The 22,496-nt window shown below is 42.2% G+C and overlaps 1 protein-coding gene across 3 annotated transcripts in view; it reads left to right on the top strand.

Moving 5' to 3' along the window:
* The window catches only part of GAREM1 (GRB2 associated regulator of MAPK1 subtype 1), a 207,074-nt gene that overhangs the window by 177,871 nt on the left and 6,707 nt on the right, over positions 1-22,496 (top strand). For all 3 annotated transcript variants that reach the window (XM_054460293.2, XM_054460292.2, XM_063653523.1), the window contains 2 exons: positions 4,930-6,102; positions 22,289-22,455. In XM_054460293.2, coding sequence (XP_054316268.1) covers positions 4,930-6,102; positions 22,289-22,455 — 1,340 coding nt within the window. The remainder of the gene's footprint in view (positions 1-4,929; positions 6,103-22,288; positions 22,456-22,496) is intronic.

Raw genomic sequence — 22,496 nt, 5'->3', positions numbered from 1 at the left:
ATAACTGCTGAAAAATGTGAGTTAATACGGATACCTCTAATTTCAATCCAAACCCCAAGGAGTTCTGTCTTGCCTTTCCTGCTCTTCATTCCATGTTTCTGTCTCTCCTTCCAAAATGCAATTTCTATAACTCGCAAGACATCAATATATTTACCCATTCATTCAACCTTACGATACACATAAATTTGACTCAGAGTTGCACTACCCATATCCCTATGAAAAACAAATCTACCAAAAGGATCAGAATATTTATTGGTCTTTTTTTCCCTACTGGCATTGTATGGTCAAAGTGTATTAGTCCATTCTCACACTCCTATAAAGAACTGCTCAAATTGGGTAATTTATAAAGGAAACAGATTTAATTGACTCACAGTTCTGCATGGCTGGGGAGGCCTCTGGAAACTTGCACTCATGGAGAAAGGCACCCCTTCACAGGGCAACAGGAGAGAGAATGAGTGCCCAGCAGTGTGGGAAGCCCCTTATAAAACCATGATATCTCGTGAGAACTCACTGTCATGAGAACGCACTATCACGAGAACAGCTTGGGGGAAACCATCCCCATGATTCAGTTATCTATACCTGGTCCCATCCTTGACAAGTGGGGATTATTACAATTCCAGGTGAGATTTGGTTGGGGTCACAGCCAAACCATATCAGACAGCATTCCAAAGCTACTTGGATTTTCTCTTTCCCAGAGTGGTAATTTTGTTGACTTAAAAAAAAACAGTTGAATTTTGCATTTGTTTCCATTTGCATTCAGTTTTAAAATAACTTGAATTTACAAGAAAAAAACAACCCCATCAAAAAGTGGGTGAAGGATATGAACAAACACTTCTCAAAAGAAGACATTTATGCAGCCAACAAACATATGAAAAAAAAAGCTCATCATCACTGGTCATTAGAGAAATGCAAATCAAAACCACAATGAGATACCATCTCATGCCAGTTAGAATGGCAGTCATTTAAAAGTCAGGAAACAACAGATGCTGGAAAGGATGTGGAGAAATAGGAATGCTTTTACATTGTTGGTGGGAGTGTAAATTAGTTCAACCATTGTGTAAGACAGTGTGGTGATTCTTCAAGGATCTAGAACCAGAAATACCATTTGACCCACCAATCCCATTACTGGGTATACACCCAAAGGATTATAAATCATTCTACTATAAAGACAGATGCACATGTATATTTATTGCAGCACTGTTCACAATAGCAAAGACTTGGAGCCAACTCAAATGCCCATCAATGATAGACTGGATAAAGAAAATGTGGCACATATACACCATGGAATACTATGCAGCCATAAAAAAGGATGAGTTCATGTCCTTTGCAGAGACATGGATGAAGCTGGAAACCATCATTCTCAGAAAATTAACACAGGAACAGAAAACCACACACTGCATGTTCTCACTCATAAGTGGGAGTTAACAGTGAGATCACATGGATACAGGGGGGGAACATCACACACCAGGGCCTGTTGGGGGGTTGTGGGCTAAGGGAGAGAAGATAGCATTAGGAGAAATACCTAATGTAGATGATGGTTTGATGGGTACTGCAAACCACCATGGCACTTGTATACCTACGTAACAAACCTGAACGTTCTGCACACATATCCCAGAACTTATAATAAAAAAAAAATTCTTGTTGACCTAATTTTTAAAATATGTAGCACATTAGTATACATCCTTGAAGTCAAAACTCTGTGGTAAGGTATACTCAGAAAGGTATAATTTCCTCCCTTGTCCCTAGCTCCAGTAAGTAACCAGTTTCATTGTTTTCCGTTTTTCTTTGTGCATGTTTTTGGTTTTTTTTTTTTTGTAACAAAAATAAACAGAAAATATATATACTAATTTTTCCTTTCTTCTTAAACAAAAAAAAAAGTATACTGTATAGACTTTTTCTGCACTTTTTTTTATTTAACAATATATTCTTGACAGTCATTTCATATCCATTCCTTGGATTCATTATTCTCATTGTCTTTTGCATAGTACCAGGAAATGTGTGTACCGTAGTTTATTCAGTCAGCCTCCTATATTTAAGCATTTAGATGAGTTCCAATATTTTGCAAAGACAAATAATGCTGCAGTGAATAACCTTATACATGTGTACTTTCATATTGTTGGAGGAATGTCTTCAGGATAAATTCCTAGATGTAGGATTGCCGGATGGAGGGATAAATGCATATGTCATTTGACTTGATATTGCCAAATTCCCCACCACATGGGTTGTATCATGCTGTATTCTCACCAGCTATGGACAAGGATGCTTTTTACCCCATAGCCTTACCAACTGAGTGTGATGTCAAGCTTCTGAATTTTTAATCAATGTGTTAGGTAAGAAACGGTATCTTAGTATAATTTTAATTGGCATTTCTCTTATGAGGAGAGAAGTTGAACATCTTTTCATAGGTTTGAAAGCCATTGTACATCTCGTTAGTTAATTGATTTTTCATGTATTTTGCCTATTTTTCTTTTTCTTTTTTTTTTTTTTTTCAGACAGTCTCGCTCTGTCACCCAGGCTGCAATGCAGTGGCACAGTCTCGGCCCACTGCAACCTCTGCCTCCTGGGTTCAAGCGATTCTCCTGCCTCAGCCTCCCAGGTACCTGGGACTACAGTCACGTGCCACCATGCCCAGCTAATTTTTTTGTGTTTTTAACAGAGACAGGTTTCACCGTGTTAGCCAGGATGGTCTCAGGTCCTTTTAAAAAGCTGCTTGTATGTTAGAGATATTAGCTCTTTATCTGTGATATGTTTTGCAAATATTTTCAGTCTGTCATTTGACTTTTGACTTTATTTCTCTTGTTTTCTGCCATCCACATACTTTTTGAATCAGAATAAACACAAGTCAGGGCTTTTGTTATCAGATCTGAAAATTTAAGATGAAGACACAAATTAAAAACAATATAGTTACAGTGGGAAAATAGAAAGGTCGCTAAGATAAATGGCCCCAAAATAAATGCAAATATAGGTATATATTTGAATGTATGTATTTTATGAACTTAGTATATAATACTTTATATATTTTTAATTTATGATATAAAAGTATATAATATTAGTATACAGTAAAAGTGACACTGCAAATTAGTGATGAAAGGGATGGCTCTTTAGGAAGTGTACTCAACACTCAGTTAACTTACACACACACACAAAAAAAAACCTACCTTAAGTAAGCCACCAGAGTAAATAGAGTTACATTCCCTGTTGCACTAGTGGTTAGGTTCAAAAAAAAAAAAAAAATAGAGATACATAGCAAAGTTTTAGAAGAAAACACTGGTAATTATACCAGCGTTTCTCAACCTCAGCACCACTGATATTTTTGCACTGGCTAATTCTTTGCTGTGGGGCGCTGTCCTGGGCATTATAGCATATTGAGCAGCTTCCCTGGCCTCTACCCACTAGATGGAAACAGCAGCTTCCCCAGTCATGGCAATCAAAGCTGTCTCCACACATTGCCCCCTAGTGGGTACAGTCACCCCTTGTTCAGAATCTTGAATCTATATCATGTCAGCTAGAAGCATAGCACCCAAGAATGAAATCACAAAGGAAAATTTTGAAAATATTGACTACATTAAAAAAAAAACTAATAGTTAAGCTATAAAATTACAATTCAAACAACAAATGGAAAAATACATAGCACAAATGACATTTTCATTTACATAAAAAGTAATCAGTAAGAGATCTAAATAATTAGATAAATACTGAAAAATGAATATACCAATAAATATATTTAAAATAAATTCAGCATGCATGCTTTACCTCTCATACTGGTAAACATGAAATAAACTTCAGTGTGAGTGTAGGGAGACATAATTTCATAAAGTGATAAAAGTATAAATAAGTATTACGTTGATGAAAACACAGTGGGCAGTGCATATTAGATCTTTCAAATATATGCATATTAGCCAGGTGTGGTGGCTCACACCTGTAGTCTCAGCTACTCGGGAGGGTGAGGTGGGAGGATTCCTTAAGCTTGGGAGGTCAAGGCTGTAGTGAGCTGTGATTATGCCACTGCACTCCAGCCTGGGCAGGAAGACTGTGTCTTCAAAAACAAAACAAAACAAAAAAACAAATATATGCTTAGCTTTTGTCCCTGCAGTTTTTCTAGTACTTTATCCTAAGGAAATAATTGAGCTGTAAAAATTTCATTGCAGTACTATTTATAATTGCTAGACATTGTAAAAATCCATCTATATTTTTATTTTACAGTAAGGAACTAGTCAAATAATGCACATTCATACAAAATGGAATACATTAGGTTAGTATTACTATTGATGAAGTATATGCCCAGGGGAAACGGATACAGTTAGAAACTCAGGTAACAGAATTGTGTATATATGTATCTATTTGTATCTCTGAGATAGATGGATCAATTCTGTTTCTTTTTTCTATTTATATTTGACAGATTATCTTTAGTGATAAGATAGTATAGAAGTTCTTCATTTTTATATTTGTATTTTTTAATATTCCAATTAAATAATGGATGTATAATTTTTTTAAAAAATTGAGAAATACCACATTTTTAAGTTCTTTTTCTCAATTTCAAATTTTAAAAATTTAATAAAATTTTAAAAAGTAAAAAATTTAAATTTAAATAATAAAAAACAAGGAATTTTCTACATCAGCATTCATGAAAACATTTATAACTGAAAAAGAAAAAATGACAATGTTCCTGTTAGTATCCATATGATAGACTACTCTGCATATATAGAGAAAAGAGAGGTTTATAAGATTCTAAACTAATATCATCTTGAACAAATAGTAGTTATTGTTAATCATGTAAGTATAATAAAAGAAATGAGGTGTCTAAATTTAGTATTAAAGAAAAGCGCAGCATTTTCCTCTGTGTGTGTATTTGTGTGTGTCTTAATAGGAAGTTCTTTGCGTGAATAGATCAAAGGAAATGAACCTAAAATGTGATTTATTATATTGTAGGTTGCGTCAGGTGAATGCAATGAAGACACTGAAGTTTACAACATCACCCTGTGTACTGGGGATGAACTCACTCTAATGGGGCAGGCAGAAATCCTTTATGCAAAGACATTCAAGGAAAAGTCACGACTCAACACAATCTTCAAAAAGATTGGGAAGCTCAATTCCATCAGCAAGCTAGGAAAAGGCAAAATGCCGTGCCTCATTTGTATGAATCACCGGACCAACGAAAGCATTAGCCTTCCATTCCAGTGCAAGGGTAGATTTAGCACCCGAAGTCCCCTGGAACTTCAGATGCAAGAGGGTGAACACACCATCCGCAACATTGTAGAGAAAACCAGGCTTCCTGTGAATGTGACTGTGCCAAGCCCTCCACCGAGAAACCCCTACGACCTCCACTTCATCCGTGAGGGGCACCGCTATAAGTTTGTGAATATCCAGACCAAGACGGTGGTGGTTTGCTGTGTGCTGCGGAACAACAAGATCCTCCCCATGCACTTCCCTTTGCACTTGACTGTCCCCAAGTTCAGCCTCCCAGAACACCTGGTAAAGGGAGAGGGCTGGCCCGAAACCCTGGTCCATCACTGGCTAGGTATCTGCCAAGAACAGTTTGACATCGATGAATATTCACGGGCTGTCCGTGATGTGAAAACCGACTGGAATGAGGACTGCAAGAGCCCCAAGAAGGGCCGGTGCTCTGGCCACAACCACGTGCCCAATTCGCTCAGCTACGCCCGCGATGAGCTCACCCAGTCCTTCCACCGACTCTCGGTCTGTGTGTATGGCAACAATCTCCATGGCAACAGCGAGGTGAACCTTCATGGTTGCAGGGACCTGGGGGGAGATTGGGCTCCCTTTCCTCATGACATGCTTCCCTATCAGGACTCTGGAGATAGTGGGAGCGACTACCTTTTCCCAGAAGCTAGTGAAGAATCAGCAGGCATCCCGGGAAAGTCAGAACTTCCCTACGAAGAGCTGTGGCTGGAGGAAGGCAAGCCCAGCCATCAGCCTCTCACTCGCTCTCTGAGCGAGAAGAGCAGATGTGATCAGTTTAGAGGTTCTGTCCGATCCAAATGTGCGACTTCTCCTCTTCCCATCCCTGGGACTCTGGGAGCAGCAATGAAGTCTTCAGATACTGCCCTACCTCCACCTCCAGTGCCTCCCAAATCTGAAGCCGTAAGTCATTTCTGTTTTTGAATGCGGTGCCAGTCTTTCTGTCTCTCTGCTCAGTCATCCACTAATTTATTTTCTTAAAACTCCCCAACTGAAGATTATCAGAGTGAGCAAATTTGTTTAGTTTGGAGTGAGATACACATGCTAGCTTGATTATTTTGACCAGTTAGGAATTAGAGTTTTACTCTATGTCTGATGAGAACCTCTTGGAGAGTTTTTAACAGGAGAGTTTTAAACATGACTTTTGCTGCTGCCCAGAGAAGGGATTATAGGGAGGAGAGAGTAGAAGGTGAGAGGCAGAGAAGAGGCGACTGCATTAAGGTAGGTGCGAGGTGGTGAGGCCCTAAACCGTGGCAGCTGATAGTGGCTGGCAGAGAGAGACGGCTGCTTCAGACTGTTTCATAGGTAAACCCAACAATATTTACTTGTGAGTTGGATGTCAGGCATGAAGGAAAGAGATCAATCAAAGAAAACTCCTAGATTTTTAGCCTGGGCAACAGAATGGATATTAGTGTCATTTACTGTGATGGGGAAGACTGAAGGAGGAGTAAACTTATTTGGTGGTGGGAGGGGAAGCAGAGGAGAATCAAAAGGCAGTAGCCTCACTTATAACTCTTTCCTATATCCCTGAAGTTACATTGAGATCAAAGCATAGTGGATGTGCTAATGTATACACACACACACACACACACACACACACACACACTCTCCAGAACCAGGTGCCAGGGTAGTTCTATTTAACACCTGAAACATAACTCATTCAGAGCTTGATTTTAATGTAAAACTAAAATTCTGGTACAGTTCTGTTTAGAACAAGACAAAGGGCCCTCTATTTTGACCATGTTCTTCAATTGGCAGCCACTCTGAACCTTTGCTACTCATTTTTGATCACTGAATTTCATTATCCCTAAGGGAGAAAGGGCTAGAAGTATTAAGTGTAATTCTATTAATTTATTTGACAATATCTATTACAGTGGCTTTCTTTTTTCTATCTCTAGAAGAATCCTTTTTAAAAGAATTACTTGAATCCCAATATATAGAAGAGTTCAAATCAAAACCTACCTGACCAAAGCACAGATTGTGGGGAAGGGGTCTTCCTTGGGTCCCTGCCCACTCTCTGCCCCTACCAGGTGATCTTAGGACACCTTTCTGGAACCCTGGGGCTGTGTAGAACTGGGTTTTTAAAAACTATGGAATTACTAGGCTAGATGCTAGAAATAACAATCATCAAGAAAACCTGGACTCTAGTCCCTTGTACTTCTCAGTTTTACCGGGAAGGTAGCAGATGAAAAGCAATGACTGTTATACAAGTTAGAGGTGATAAACAATAGGAAAACAAGAGAGAGATAATGTGTAGAGAATTCAGAAGAGACAGAGAAACTTCTAGTCGCGGGATGAATGAGAGGAGCCTCCATGGAGATTATGACATTTTAAATGTGTTTAGAAAATGTACCTGAATTGGAAGAGTAGAGAAATGAGAAAGAAGGACATTCCGGACAGAGCTGCATGAGCAACGAGCTGGAAGCTGGGGCAGCTTTAAGCATGTAAGAGGGAAAACAAGGAGTTCTGTGGGGCAGTTGAATAGGGCTGGATACCGTGCAGGAAGGGCAGTGGTGGCTGAAAGGCTGGTGCCAGGTCATGGACAGCCCTGGGTGTCAGGCAGCAGTTTGTGCCAGGCTCCATGCTTAGCTGTCCATAAAGAGCCCTCATTGCTGCAAAGCTTTCCTGAGAGAGGACCCACCTCTGGCCCTTTGTTGCAGGGCTTGAGAGCTCCCCAGCAGCTACAGGTCTGGACTTGCTGTTGCTCCTTACAGGATCCTCTGCGGACCATCAGGCACAAGCCCAGAGAGCCCTGTATTCACTAAATATCGTGGACTGTTTGGGGAACTTAATGGTGGAGCCGGGGTCCTTGGCCCTTGTGTTTATGTCAGCAAGTCCCTAAGAATGTTCATCAAAAGCCGGGTAAAAAGTAAGGGGGCGGGCCGGGCACAGTGGCTCACACCTGTAATCCCAGCACTTTGGGAGGCCAAGGTGGGTGGATCACGAGGTCAGGAGATCGAGACCATCCTGGCTAACACGGTGAAACCCCGTCTCTACTAAAAATACAACAAATTAGCCGGGCGTGGTGGCGGGCACCTGTAGTTCCAGCTACTCAGGAGGCTGAGGCAGGAGAATGGCATGAACCCAGGAGGTGGAGCTTGCAGTGAGCCGAGATCCTGCCACTGCACTCCAGCCTGGGTGACAGAGTGAGACTCCGTCTCAAAAAAAAGTAAGGGGGCACCCCTCCAAACAAGTACTCCCGGAACTTGAGGGATGTCTTAATTCAGCTATGTATTTCATGTTACTTGAAGGCTGGGGCTCTGACCTTCAATAGAAACATGACTGCATGAGCTTTTCCTATTGAACTTGGGTCCTACCTGGCACACAGTGGGGACTCATGTTTGCTGATTGACTTACAGACTCATCCAAGATGGTCACACCCAGGGTCATTTATGTAACCAAGTCTAGAGGTAGGAAACTAGCATCACTTGTTTTTTCTGTGGCTAATGAAAGATGAGTAAGAACATAAATATTAAGAGATCCAACTTTGCCCTTGGTACTAAAAAAGAAATGCTAAATTTGAAACTAAAAGCAAATCTCACAGAAGAAAAAAAAATTTGGCCTCCAGTCTAAGCTGTAATTTCTTATGATGTAAGAGAATCTTTTCAGAGCGTGTCCAGTGTTTTTAGATTGCTATAAACCTAAAGATTTTTTATAAACACCTGAAATCATTTAATTTGGTTTTTTAAAAAAATTTAGGCATTTCAAATGAAGTCATATTTTTTATTGGTTCTGTGACCATGAAATGCATTTTCCATTTTTAGGATGTGCGTGGGATCCAGAGAACATCATAGTTGTTAGATGTGGCTTCAGCTTGTAATTTTCAAAAGGGAACTTTAATGGGGCATAAATTTAAGTGCTCCCACAGAATTAAGTAAAAGTTCTTTGGATAGTTCCGATGGAATGAGTCTTGGGAGAGAGATGTGCCATGTGTCCAGCCAAGTATCCTACCCAGTAATTAAAGATGTTGGCTTCCCTTGAAAGTTCACCAGCTAGATATTAGCTGGGAAGGTGACAACTCTCACCAGGTCCTTAGAAATAGAAGGTGCCATGGCAGTCAAAGAAAGGTGTCTTCCTCCCCAGTTGTGCTGCAGCTCTGGCATCCTTCAGGCTCTGCTTGTCAGCCCTTTTCTGTTTGTATCTTAAACAGGGAAACTACATCGTGAGCCAAACAGAAAATCCTTGGGGGCAGAGTCATCCATTTAATCCCATTCATATATTTTGTTAATATACCTTGTATATTAACTTGCATTTGATGCTCTAGTCCTCTTGTATCTTTGTATTTGATGCTCTAGAATTGTATGCTCTAGTCCTCTTATCTCTTTGTAAAGATTGTTTAATAATTTTTTATGCTTTTTTTGTTTTGTTTTGTTTTGAGACAGAGTCTTGCTCTGTTGCCCAGGCAGGAGTGCAATGCATGATCTGGGCTCGCTGCAACCTCCGTCTCCCGGGTTCAAGTGATTCTTGTGCCTCAGTCTGGGATTACAGGCATGCACCACCACGCCTGGCTAATTTTTTCGTATTTTTAGTAGAGATGGGGTTTCACCGTGTTGGCCAGGCTGGTCTTGAGCTCCTGACCTCAAGTGATCCACCCACCTCTGCCTCCCAAAGTGCTGGGGTTACAGGCATGAGCCACTGCGCCCAGCCATGTTTCATAATTATTTAAACAAAACACTGACACTAACCTCTCTGGAATATGAGAGGCTGTTCTCTTCCTAACGGGAATGTCCCAAGGAAAAGTGAACAGTTCCTGGTTCAAGAAATAGACAATATGCAACCCCTAGAACTGTTGCAGCTGAGACCAACTGAGGGAGCATGCCCAGTCTGGCATTTTCCCTTTTTAAAATTTTGCAAGGTGCCCCCAGATCAGAATGACCTGACAGTCCCTCTTAAGTGGATTATCCTTATTGATCCATATGTTTATTCTAAACACATCCTCTATTTTATAACATTACAGGCCTCTATTCGTCAGTTACATTTTCTGGTTATTGGCTGATATGTAAAATATTTACCCAGATGTACTCTACAAAAGGCAGTCCTCAAGAGCAATCTTCTTTTCCCCCTCTTTAGAAAATGCCATTTTGGAGAGCAATGCTGGGAAGACTTTATATTGCACAAGATTCTATAAATAGATCATTTGACTTCCAGTCTGTTCTCGTCTATGCAATGAGTTACAAATGGTTATCAAAACTGCAGGGGCAGCCTGGCACGGTGGCTCACACCTGTAATCCCGGCACTTTGGGAAGCCGAGGTGGGCAGATCACTTGAGCTCAGGAGTTCAAGACCAGTTGGCCAACAGTGAGCTGAGATCGTGCCACTACACTCCAGCCCGGGTGACAGAGCACGACTCAGTCTCAGAAAAACAAACAAACAAACAAAAACCCTGCAGGTTCACAGCTCTTCTAAAACCATTTGTGTGGCAGTGTCCTATCTGGGGACCCCAGCACCCAGTCATCAGTGTTCTCCATCTGTCTTCTTTTTTTTTTTTTTTTTTTTAGACAGAGTCTAACTCTGTCACCAGGCTGTAGTGCAGTGGTGCGATCTCGGCTCGCTGCAACCTCCCCCTCTTGGGTTCAAGCGATTCCCCTGCCTCAGCCTCCCAATGAGCTGGGACTGCAGGCTCACGCCACCACACCTGGCTAATTTTTTTTTTTATTTTAGTAGAGACGGGGTTTCACCATGTTGGCCAGGATGGTCTTGATCTCCTGACCTCATGATCCACCCGCCTTAGCCTCCCAAAGTGGTGGGATTACAGGCATGAGCCACCGTGCCCAGCCTGCATCTGTCTTTAAGAACAGAAAAAAACACATTCCCTCTTGGATAGTGGTTGATATTATAGCAATTCCTGGTAAAAGGAAAATCATAAAAGGAGCTCTTTTGTGAACCACTGGTTTCAACCAAGTTTTACTGCAGTGTTGATGAATTTGTGAACCTTTGTGATAGACAGGGTTGCCCCACAGCTTATGAGAAACAGAGTTTAGGGACTAAGTTTTAAGATGGGTTGGTAGCGTGCATTCATTGTTAGAAGGCCGGAAGTTCATCATAAAGTTTCTTTAATGAAGCACACTGTGTTGTTGGTGTTTGAGAAAAATGGGACTTAAAGAGTAAATTTAATGCCAGATTGATGGGCCTAGCCTAGTAGGTGCTTGAAAAAAACTGATTTAACTATAGAGAAGTCAGTTGGGGCATCTGAATCTGCCTCAGACAGGTGGAACACTCACTATGTGATAGATGATTAGAGGCGTGCAGCATTGCATCTGAGAGCTGCACATCGATTTCAATCCTCACGCTACCACTTTGTAGCTTCATACCTTGCACAAAATATTTAACCTCCCTGAGTCAGTTCCTGTGGGGATAATAACATCTTCAAGGCATTTTTGTACTGTGCAAAGAACTTGGCACTTCTCTCTGGCATTCGGTAAACATTTAAAATAAATAGTAGCAATAATTTAATACAGGATGGATTCCAGTTTAGAGTCAGGTAGACAGTCACTGTTTAGAGGTTTTTTCCCACTGTCTTTCCTTGACTAAGGGATGGAGAGAAGTCACCCTTTCCAGGTACATACGTCCCCTCCAAAGAGTCAGAAGGTAGGTGGGAGTGGACATATCCACCCCCACAGCAGATGGGCAGAGCCAGCTACCACGGGGGTCAGTCAGCCTCCCATTCCAGAAGTGGGTGTGCTAGTTCATTCTGCTGAGTTTCTAAGATATTACAAAAACACACAATTGGCTTTAAAAATAGCAAGACATTCTTTTAATCTGACTTTTAAAACGTCTACTTGGTAAGATAGGTATTATGTTTTAGTTACCTAACTGTGGAATCACCACAAACTTTGTCATCATCATATGCCCCCAAAAAGAGCTCCAGAAATGCTTGGCACCCTGTGAATCCCAATAGCATAATCTTTTAGTGGCAGAGTCAGGGGTTTTGAAGAACTAGAGTGCCTGTGAAAAAGCCGCATGAGGCTCTAAGGCTGTGAACAAGTGTCAAGAAACTGGTATTCCCGGGCAAACCTACACAGAAATATCAAAGGTGAGAAGTGGCCTTGGATAACTGACTCCCTTCCTCGGGCTTGGCCAGGCCAGCTCCTGGTGCTGCCGGATCTCATTACTTTGGATATGCCCAGCCTACAGAATTAGGGGCCTCACATGACTACCCAAGTTAAGAAAGGGCCATAAAATATGTTTGTTGATAATAAGCTGTGGGAAGTAGCTAAGAATTGATTCTACTCTGCATTTTTATTTTATTTTGTCTTTGGGCTTTTTCTCTCTGTAAAATATTAATATTAGAAAAGGTATTGACAGACAGATTTTCTTAAGTCTGATGTATTAATATTTAAGCTTAGTGATTATTTACTTTTCAAAATAACTGCTCTACAAAAAGATATACTCAGGATTCCACTAGTAATGAGGTTTCCTAGGGCATTTGACATTTAATTAATTTTAATTACAAGCTTTGAGGAGTACTTTGTAAGCAAGCCATACCTAAGTTCCCATTTGTTAACTGAAATAAGGACTAAATTATTATTGTGTTTTGATAACTTTGAAACTAATTGCCGTTCTGTTTCCTGTAGGTTCTTCTTAAATGAAAGCTTCTAGGCCAAGATTTATTTTTTTCTTCTGTGCCCATTGAAAATCTTAATGATTAGAATGATAATAAGGATATAATATTCTATTGCCACAGTCCCCAACCTTTTTGGCACCAGGGACCAGTTTCATGGAAGACAATTTTTCCACGGACCTGGGGCTGGGGGAGGGAGTGGTTTTGGGATGACTCAAGTGCATTGCATTTATTGTACACTTTATTTCTATTATTATTACATTGTAATATATAATGAAATAATTATACAACTCACCATAATGTAGAATCAATGGGAGCCCTGAGCTTGTTTTCCTGCAACTGGACGGTCCCATCTGGGAGTGATGGGAGACAGTGACAGATCATCAGGCATTAGATTCTCATAAGGAACAGGCAACCTAGATTCTCATAAGGAACGTGCAGAGATCCCTCACGTGTGCAGTTCACAATAGGGTTCGTGCTCCTATGAGAATCTTATGCCGCCACTGATCTCACAGGAGGTGGAGCTGGGGCAGTAATCCGAGGGATGGAGAGCAGCTGTAAATACAGATGAAGCTTCACTGGCTCACTTGCCAGCTGCTCGCCTCCTGCTGTGCAGCCTGGTTCCTGTCAGGCCACAGACTGATACCAGTCCATATCCCGAAAGTTGGGGACCCTGTTCTGTTGGATAAGTCTTGTTCCAAACCTGTACAATTAGGTATGTACCATTTGTATAAAATCACATTAATAGGAAGGTTATATACTAAAGTATATTTATCACGTATACTCCTTGCTAAGGAAAGATCTTTGTTCTACTCCTCAATGGCATATACTTCCTGAGTCCATGAAAGCACCCTAAATGTTAAACAAGTCCATCTTTTCAGAACCACTTGCCTCTCCTGCCACTGAATAAGTGGCTGCCCGCTCCTTCCCCTGGGCCTCCCTTGCCTGAGGCTGGAATATTGGAGACCATTTCTGAGAAAGGTCTGTCTTAGGTCCTTATCATCAATGTATAAAAATGGAAAAAAGAAGCTCATGCATCTAAGAATCAGGATTTTGACTATAAATCACATTTGCCCTTGTGTAATTAATCAAATAGAGGTTCATTTATTGTGCTTTGTCGTTATAAAACTTTAATTTCTGTTTGGCTGAAAATATCCACTGATGGTTATGCGACAGGGTTATGAACTCTTTGTATAAAAGCCTCTTTATAAATAAGGTTTCTTACGGCTGTAATGATTTTGTTATCTGGGAGTGTGGGAAGAAATGTAAAATACAGGGCAGAGGGCAGTCAGTGAAGGCAAAGTTACAAAGTTCAAGGAAGCATGGTTACAAAACTCCTTTCTTTGGGTTGCTGACATTGTCCTGCATTTGGCTTTTTAGGGAAGAAAATGCACAGGAAAGGTGAATCTCATTTTAAATCAAGCTCCCCTACAGTGTATGTATTTTCTTAATCATTGTCAATATGGAAACAAAACGATCCTTACACCACCTAAGTATGCCAAAATCTCCTTATTGATTGTCCACAATTCCAAGCAATATGATCTTCGAGACAAGAGGTATACTCCCTCCCCCACGCCCCTGCCAGGCATGTGACAGTTGATTCTAGAAGGTTAACTCAGGAAATACATGGCCCCGTCAGCAGATGTCCCTAGATCCATTGTCTTGTATGTAAGAGTTGAGCACCCACCACTGCTCTGAAATTGATTTTTTTCCCAAAAGGGTATCTGAAAACTGCTAAGACCATGCCTTAGTTAACTGTCCTTTTACCTTTCTTAAGCTCTTTGGTCCTGTTAGTGACTGCATGTGAAAGTTGTGTTTCCTCCACAGAACAGAGGAGTCAGAAGTTGTGAAAAACAAAGGCTTTCCAAGAAATGCTGTTGTACCAAAAAGCCCCCAGTCTTAGACGATACTGTTTCATAAACCTCTAGGAAGTGTCAGAGAAAGAGGTGTAACAGGAGAAATAAATTATTTCATAGATACTATGTAGAAAACACTCCAACTGTATGTATGTTTCAGTTTTTGTCCTCCAAAGATCTACATGTAACTCCTTTCCACTCGTGCAATGATGAGCTTCCTACTGTTAGCAAATTCTCGTGCATGATTTTCAACATGTGGCAATTTAGAGGAAACAAATTACTGATCCTTGACCTGTGCTCAATTCCCTCCCAACTAAGCAAGAGTTAGAACTGTAAGAAGGAGAGAAGGGAAAAGAAGGTTAAATGTCCATTCCAGGACTCAGGAAATGATGTTAAGCTCCCTGGGCAGTATTCTGAAAGTAAAGAAAATAGTTCCATTTTATGATATGTTTGATTTGGACCATAGATTGGAGTTGCACTTGACTTTGTTGACCACCTCCACTTAGAAACATGAAGCTTTCCAAAGCGTTTGTTCTATTAGGTGTGTTTCATCTTTGCTTTCACTGTTAGATGATATGCTACCATTAATTTATTTTTCTAGCTTTATGTGGCCAGTGATGGCATGACAGAGGCAGGGAGCAATGGAAAAGTGGTCTCCCCTTTATCTTCTTAAATTAAAGGTGAGCACAGGGTCCCAGGCATCAGTGTGCACTTGACCTCCAGCTTACGTGCATGCATATACGTACCCAGGCACATTTTTTTCAAGTTGCTTTAAAGTTTTTTTAAAAAAGGCATGCCTCCTTCAAACCAGTATCCTTTTGTAACAACTGCCTCACTCCTTCCTTTCCAGACAATTCCTGAGAAGAATGGTCTGCCCTCACGAACACCACTCTTACCTCCTGTCTAACTTTGACTCACTGGAGTCTGGCTCTGCCCCCTCACTTGACTCACGCCTCATTTGCTAAGATCACCAGTGACTTGCTAACTGTCACATAAGGGGAACCTCTTCCAGCCTCTTTCCTGACATCTCTCCATCTTTGCACTGTTGTTCCCCTGCAGCTCTCCCTCCCTTGGCTTCCTTGATGCCATTCAGGCATGATTCTGCTCTGTGAGCACTAAAGTGTAGTTACCTGTTTTTCCCCTCCTGTCTTCTCTTCTGCCCATCCCTTGGGGGTTCAGCCTTCTTCACTTCTCATCTGGGATCTCAGTGCCGCCATAACTTGAGATTCTATCTATCATTAGAACACTGAGCTCAAAGTTAGTATTTTCAAAACTGACCTCCTCTGCTTCTCCCAAGCCCTGTTCTTCTAAATTTCTATCTGATGAATGGCACCAGTGTTTTGTTTCATCATCTGAGCCCACAGACCAGATCATCATTCTGGTTCTTCTTTTATGCCATGTTCTTTTATGTTCTACCTTTTGTACACTCATAATCCCTCCTGAGACTTTCTCAGTAAGATTACCTATGAATTTGTTCTTCTCCTGCCACCTCGAGTAAATTTATGGTGCTCCCATGAACCTTGCACGTACTTGTATTATCACACTTACCAGATTGTATTTTAATTATGTTTGTTTCGCTCCCTCATAAGTAATTCTATGAGTTACTCACTGTTGTATACTCAACACTAACTCAATGAGCACATGATAGGCACTCAATATATTTGAACAAATAGCAAAGTGGAATTAATAGAGGCTGTAGGAAAAGAGAAGTGATAGCCATGTTCTTCAGACTTTCAGGGATGGTGGAAGTCGATGCTTGCCATCCTGGCGGTCAGCCCCCAGGACAGACACCTTTTACAGCTTGCTTTAAGCCCCCACTATTAGATTATTTCAGTTGCCTGAATATGCCTCTCTAGGAATATGCCTTATTGACTAAAGAGGATGAAGTTTGAGAAAGAACAGAACTCACTGTTTCTACCTCTTTAATAAATGAGCTTTCTGTTTAGCTCTGCATTCATGATCTACAATGTGAATACCAAGGAGACTTGTATCAACACCAGAGTAGTGGTGTCTCATGTTTGATGATAATTGAAACACTGAGCATTTTAGAAAAGAGACAGACTTAGGCCAGGCATGGTGGCTCACGCCTGTAATCCCAGCACTTTGGGAGGCCAAGGCAGGTGAATCACCTGAGGTCAGGAGTTTGAGACCAGCCTCAACATGGAGAAACCCCATCTCTACTAAAAATACAAAATTAGCCAGGCGTGGTGGTGCATGCCTGTAATCCCAGCTACTCGGGAGGCTGAGGCAGGAGAATTGCTTGAACCTGGGAGGCGGAGGTTGCAGTGAGCTGAGATCACGCCATTGCACTCCATCCTGGGCAACAAGAGCAAAACTCTGTCTCAAAAAAAAAAAAAAAAAAAAAAGAGACAGACTTACTTTGAAGGAGCAAGAGGAGAGAAGTATGCTAGTGGTGGGGCAGCTGGGAAGAAAAGCTTCAGGCCAGGGAATTGCTCAGGAAGCGAGGCTTTGGGTACTCCATGTATCCGCACTGTGCTCATTGACCCTGTCATCAACAGGACTTTGGTTCCAGGAGCTTCTCTGTGAATACTCAAGGTATTCATAACCTGAAATTAACTACACATAGGCAGAGATCACCATCATCTGCAATGGACGGTAACACCCACCTCAAAACAGAACGCCAGCTCTTCACTGAGCATGAGGGTTGGAGGTTCATTCCTGATAATACCGGGGCCCCTCTCTCCTTGTGTTGCCAGTGGAAGTCCAGTCGTAAACATTGCATTGGAAATAAATAGAAAGGCTTTAGTCCATTAGGCACAATATAGTCCTTTAGATCTTCATTTTAGAATAGTCATTACTCTGGTGTGTGCTAGATTAAAGCCACAGCGCTTCCTGGTTCAGGGATACTGTCACTGTCATTTTCACCGTGACACTGTGTCAAAGGGTGGTGGTAGAGTTGGTGGTGGTCGTATGTGCCAGGTCTTCTGGTGCCTTTTTTTCCCCTAGATTGACTCAGGGTCACCAAAAAAACTTAACATTCAGCCCAAATGACTTGTCAATAATAATTTCCACATAAACACATAAAAGATATTCTATGGTATATGGGTCTTTTTAAGTGCCTTTTTTTTTTTTTGTATTTTTTGTGACATTTCTTAACATCTACCAGGCATTCTGTGTGACATGTTCATGCCAGGAGTGACAAATCCCCAAACTCTGCTATTCCCAGGATGGTAATAACAAGGATGGCAGTCCCTACATTTTAGCTCACAGGCTCATTAAATATAGATGGAGAGTAAGTAAATAGGAACAATGTGTGGCACACAGAGTGTGTAATGTGTGGGGTTGGCCCACGGGAAACTGGTGTTTAGGTGTGGTGGGCAGTAAAAACTAAACCAGAGAAAGGGGCAGGAAAGCACAGGGTGTGCTGGGGGGACACTGAGTCCACCACTTTGCATGGACCTGTGTGCCCATAGAGACTACGAGCAGTGGGAGAGATTGCTAGAAAGATGCGTGGGAGCCTGGCTGCACAGAGCCTTGGGTGGCAGGCAGGGGAGGCTGGCCTTTATCCAGGAATCAGAGGGAGCCGTCGGAGACAGCCAGTAACATGATGAGAGCCACATGCTGAGGCTTCCAGAAGGGATGTGCTGAAAATGTTACACTTAAAAGCTAAATTGAATATGAAGGAAAACTGGAAATAGGGTGATTGACCGTCTAGTCTTATAAATTGCCTTTTATTGACAGATAAAATTCATCTAAAGCACAGCTACCTTCCTCCTGGATATAAATGTCCCGCGTGAATCAAATCAAGAAGCAAAGAGTAATAGAACTGTTACTGTTCTGAGAGTAAGAGATAGGAACTAAGATGGTACAGTAAACCCTCACTCTGTCACTTCTGAATCCCAAAATGCATACATCCCAACACAGCATGTAATTCTTCCCTTAAGATGCAGAGAAACAGGCCATCATCGGAGCGGCCACCCATGCAGCAACAAGTTGAAAGTAATAATGCCACTTGGAGATGTGTCTGTGGAGTCCTCAGCTGTGCCCACCCGCTGTGGGCTGCCCCTCACCTGCCTGGCGTAGCGCACGCCACTCACTCTGTGCCTCAACAAAATGACACTCAAAATTCTTGTCATGAATGGAGTACCTTTAAAGTCATCCTTTAAAAAAACAACAAAAAAACACCTTTCTCTAAAGTGAGTTTCAAGTAAACCTAATTCTTTTACCTTGACCTCACATAACAACACCCAGACTGCCCTCCCATCACAACAGAAAAAAATCCCTGGCCTCATATTCTTGTTTCATCACTGACAACATCCCATCTCCTAAGAGTAAGAATCAGTTTCTTTCTCTCTCTCTCTTTTTCTCTCTTTCTCTCCCTCTCTTTCTCTCTCTCTCTCACACACACATTAGTTCTTTAACTCCCTTCAGGAGTCATGTGGCCACCCCAAAAGCTCTATGTGTCTCAAATTCTGTCTTGAGCATCAGCCATAAACATTCCCAGTTGGCCCTGGCTACCTCCTCACCAGGCCCTTTAGCTTAGAAATGCTTCTCTTCACTACCGCCCGCTCCTCACCATTGTGGGAAACCTATTAGCCCTTCAGGAGTCCCTAGTTATGAAGGTGGCAGAACCAGCTCTAAGTGACCTTGGGTACCTGGGGTTGGTTATAAGAACAGGAAGAGGGGAGTTCCTTTAGGTCAAATTCAACTGCAAGTGGCTTCTTTTCTGAGTTTATAAACCTAAGTCAGCCGACTATTGTAAATTAAAATGCATATTGTAATTGACATCTGAACATATTATGATTGACATCCCAGGTAAGTGTTTCCTAATGAAACGTCATATTTAGTGGCTAATTCTAAAATTTTGAAAGTGCTAAATTGAATCCAGCATTAACCATGTTTTCCTCATGTTCCACTCTAATCCAATATTGGGAAGTAACTAAGTATTTATTTTAAAATTGAAAAGTTAACTGACAGAGTCCTTATCGTCTCACATTTTCCATGCGCCCTATTTCTATAAACATGAATAGAACCAAGCACATCTGTAATAAAGTGACACCCATCCACCCTAAATTCTATAGATATTCCCTAAGAAAGAAACACATCTGGCTACCCTGCAGTTCACTAACAAGACAGAAGGAAGATGAACCAATGCCAGAAAGCGGGGTGGCCCAGCCTGAGCTCCGGCATCCTGGTTGGTTCTCAGCCTCTTAAGAAGACCCGCCTGGCCGAGGAGGGTGGATCACCTGAGGTCAGCAGTTCGAGACCAGCCTGGCCAGCATGGCGAAACCCCCTTTCTACTAAAAATACAAAATTAGCCAGGTGTGGTGGCACATGCCTGTGATCCCAGATACTCAGGAGGCCGAGGCAACAGAATCGCTTGAACCTGGGAGGCGGAGGTTGCAGTGAGCCAAGATCATGCCATTGCACGCCAGCCTGGGCAACAAGAGTGAAACTCCGTCTCCAAAAAAAAAAAAGACCCCAGAATGGTGCAAGGGTCTTTCCTGAGCCAGCCCAGCCAAGCATTCCTCTCACGTCATTATCCAAACCTCATTTCCTCGCGTGCATCCTTTCTGCAGTCATCCACCACCTTTTTAAAAGCTCACAAGGGGAAAGCCTGCGTCTATTGTGGAAGAAATCTGCTGCTCCGAATATTTTCTTTTAGTCTAAAGAGCTTCTCCAGATGAAACCGTTCCCTTTCATCAACCCACTGGGCCCCAGTAACCAGGGCTGTGGGTCCTGCAGGTAGGAGCAGTGATCCCCAGCCCCGGGAAGAAATGCAGTTGATGAGACTTTTTAAATTGCTTCCATTTCATTTAGAGTTGGGTTTACTGGGCTGCCCATAGCCATGAGTCTTCTTAATGGCTGGTTTTCTCTGGCAAGTGAATCAGGCCAGGGATGTGAGGTAGAGGTCCCGGGTGCGGTGTAGATAGTAGGAGATGCTGTGTGATAACATGAACCCATTTCATTTCAGCTTAAGCAAACCCAGTACCAAAGCTGATAGGAGCTTGCTGTTTCATTGTCTGATCCCAGAGCTGCTTGGCCAGAAAGGAATTGAAAGTGAAGGTGAAAAACTTGGTGGGAACATAGCCTAAAAGTAGACAAGGTATGCATTTCAAAGCATAGCATCTTTGACAGAGTCAGAATTGGCTCTGTTAATAGCTTTACCTCTATAGCTCAGGGTAGACTAGCAGAGCCAGGTATAAACTGCCCCCTGCTGCCTGACACGTAGAAGTATATGAAAAATGTCACTTCATTAGTAGTTATGTTCTGAAATGCCTCTAAGGAATGGAAAGCAAATTAGGGGAATGGCAGGCAGTCTCAGAGAAGCCATGGACAGCACAGATCAGCTAGATCCTCTCCAGTGTGAAGACGAAGGAAATGTGAGAGAGCTGGAAGCAGCTCTTATAAAAAGTACTTTTCGGCTGTAGAGAGCCACTTCATTACTCCTTCTGCAGCCTTGTCAGTGTGTGGACCATGGTCCAGTAGCATCGGTATCAACTGGGAACTTGTTAGAAATGCAGATTCCCAGGCCCCACCCTGGGTCAACAGAATCAAAATCTGCATTTTAAACAAGATCCCTAGGTGATACACACTCATATTTACATTTGAGAAGCCCTTGCCTGGCTCAATGTCTCATGCTTGTAATCCCAGCACTTTGGGAGGCCCAGGCAAGTGGATGACTTGAGATCAGGAGTTCAAGACCAGCCTGGCCAACATGGTCAAACCCCGACTCTACTAAAAATACAAAAATTAGCTGGGCATGGTGGCAGGCGCCTATAATCCCAGCTACTCAGGAGGCTGAGGCAGGAGAATTGCTTGAACTCGGGAAGCGGAGGTTGCAGTGAGCCAAGATGGTGCCACTGCACTCCAGCATGGGCAACAGAGCAAGACTCAGTCTTGAAAAATAAATAAAATAAATAAATAAAATTAAAAAGTAGCCCTGTCCAGGTACGTTGGCTCATGCCTATAATCCCAACGCTTTGGGAGGCAGCCTGAGCAACATGGTGAAACTTCATCTCTACTAAAAATACAAAAAATTAGTCAGGTGTACTGGTGCACACCTGTGGTCCCAGCTTTCAGGAAGCTGAGGTGGGAGGATCACCTGAGCCCGGGAAGCAGAGGTTGCAGTGAGCTGAGCCGAGATTGTGCCACTGCATTCCAACCTGGGCAACAGAGTGAGACTCCATCTCAAAAAAAAAAAAAATCCCTGAACATGACTTCAGAAGGAGCTTTAGCCCTAGACCGGGTCCAGGGTTCTCTAAGGTTTGGATCAAATTGAATTCAGCTTGAACAGTGAAAAAAACACAACCTAATAGAAGAGATGAATCCGCAAGTTAAATTTGTGAATGCTTTATGTTCTTAATACTTCCTTTTTATCCATCCTCACATATCACTAGCTCTATAACCATAGACACTTTAACTTAACGTATTTCATATTACTTTCTATATTTCAGCAGCAGCCAGCATTTACCAAGCAGTTTCTTTCAAAAATCATTCTGTCCCAGCAAGTGTGTGACAGGCGTCTGATTTGCTCTCTGGCAGCCTCTGTGCTTCCCATCATTCTTGTTTACTTCAATCTTCTCTCTGCCATGCTTACACCCTGCTGTTACGGTTTAAGAGTGTGACTTGAGCAAGTCTGCAGGATTGAGCTGGCCCCTGGTGGCATTGTCAGTCTGTTGCTAACCTGGAGTGTTCTTTTCTGCGCCAGGTCAGAGAAGAATGCCGGCTCCTGAACGCCCCACCTGTTCCACCCCGAAGCACAAAGCCTTTGTCCACCAGTCCCTCCATCCCTCCTCGCACAGTCAAGCCAGCGCGGCAACAGACTCGCTCTCCCAGCCCCACCTTGTCCTACTATTCTTCAGGGCTACACAACATGTAAGTCTTCTTGCCAGGTCCCACTGCACCCTTATCTTCTC

The sequence above is a fragment of the Pongo pygmaeus genome, chromosome 17 (genome assembly GCF_028885625.2).
Source record: "Pongo pygmaeus isolate AG05252 chromosome 17, NHGRI_mPonPyg2-v2.0_pri, whole genome shotgun sequence".
NCBI lineage: Eukaryota > Metazoa > Chordata > Mammalia > Primates > Hominidae > Pongo > Pongo pygmaeus.
This window is presented reverse-complemented; position numbering and strand designations above follow the sequence as displayed.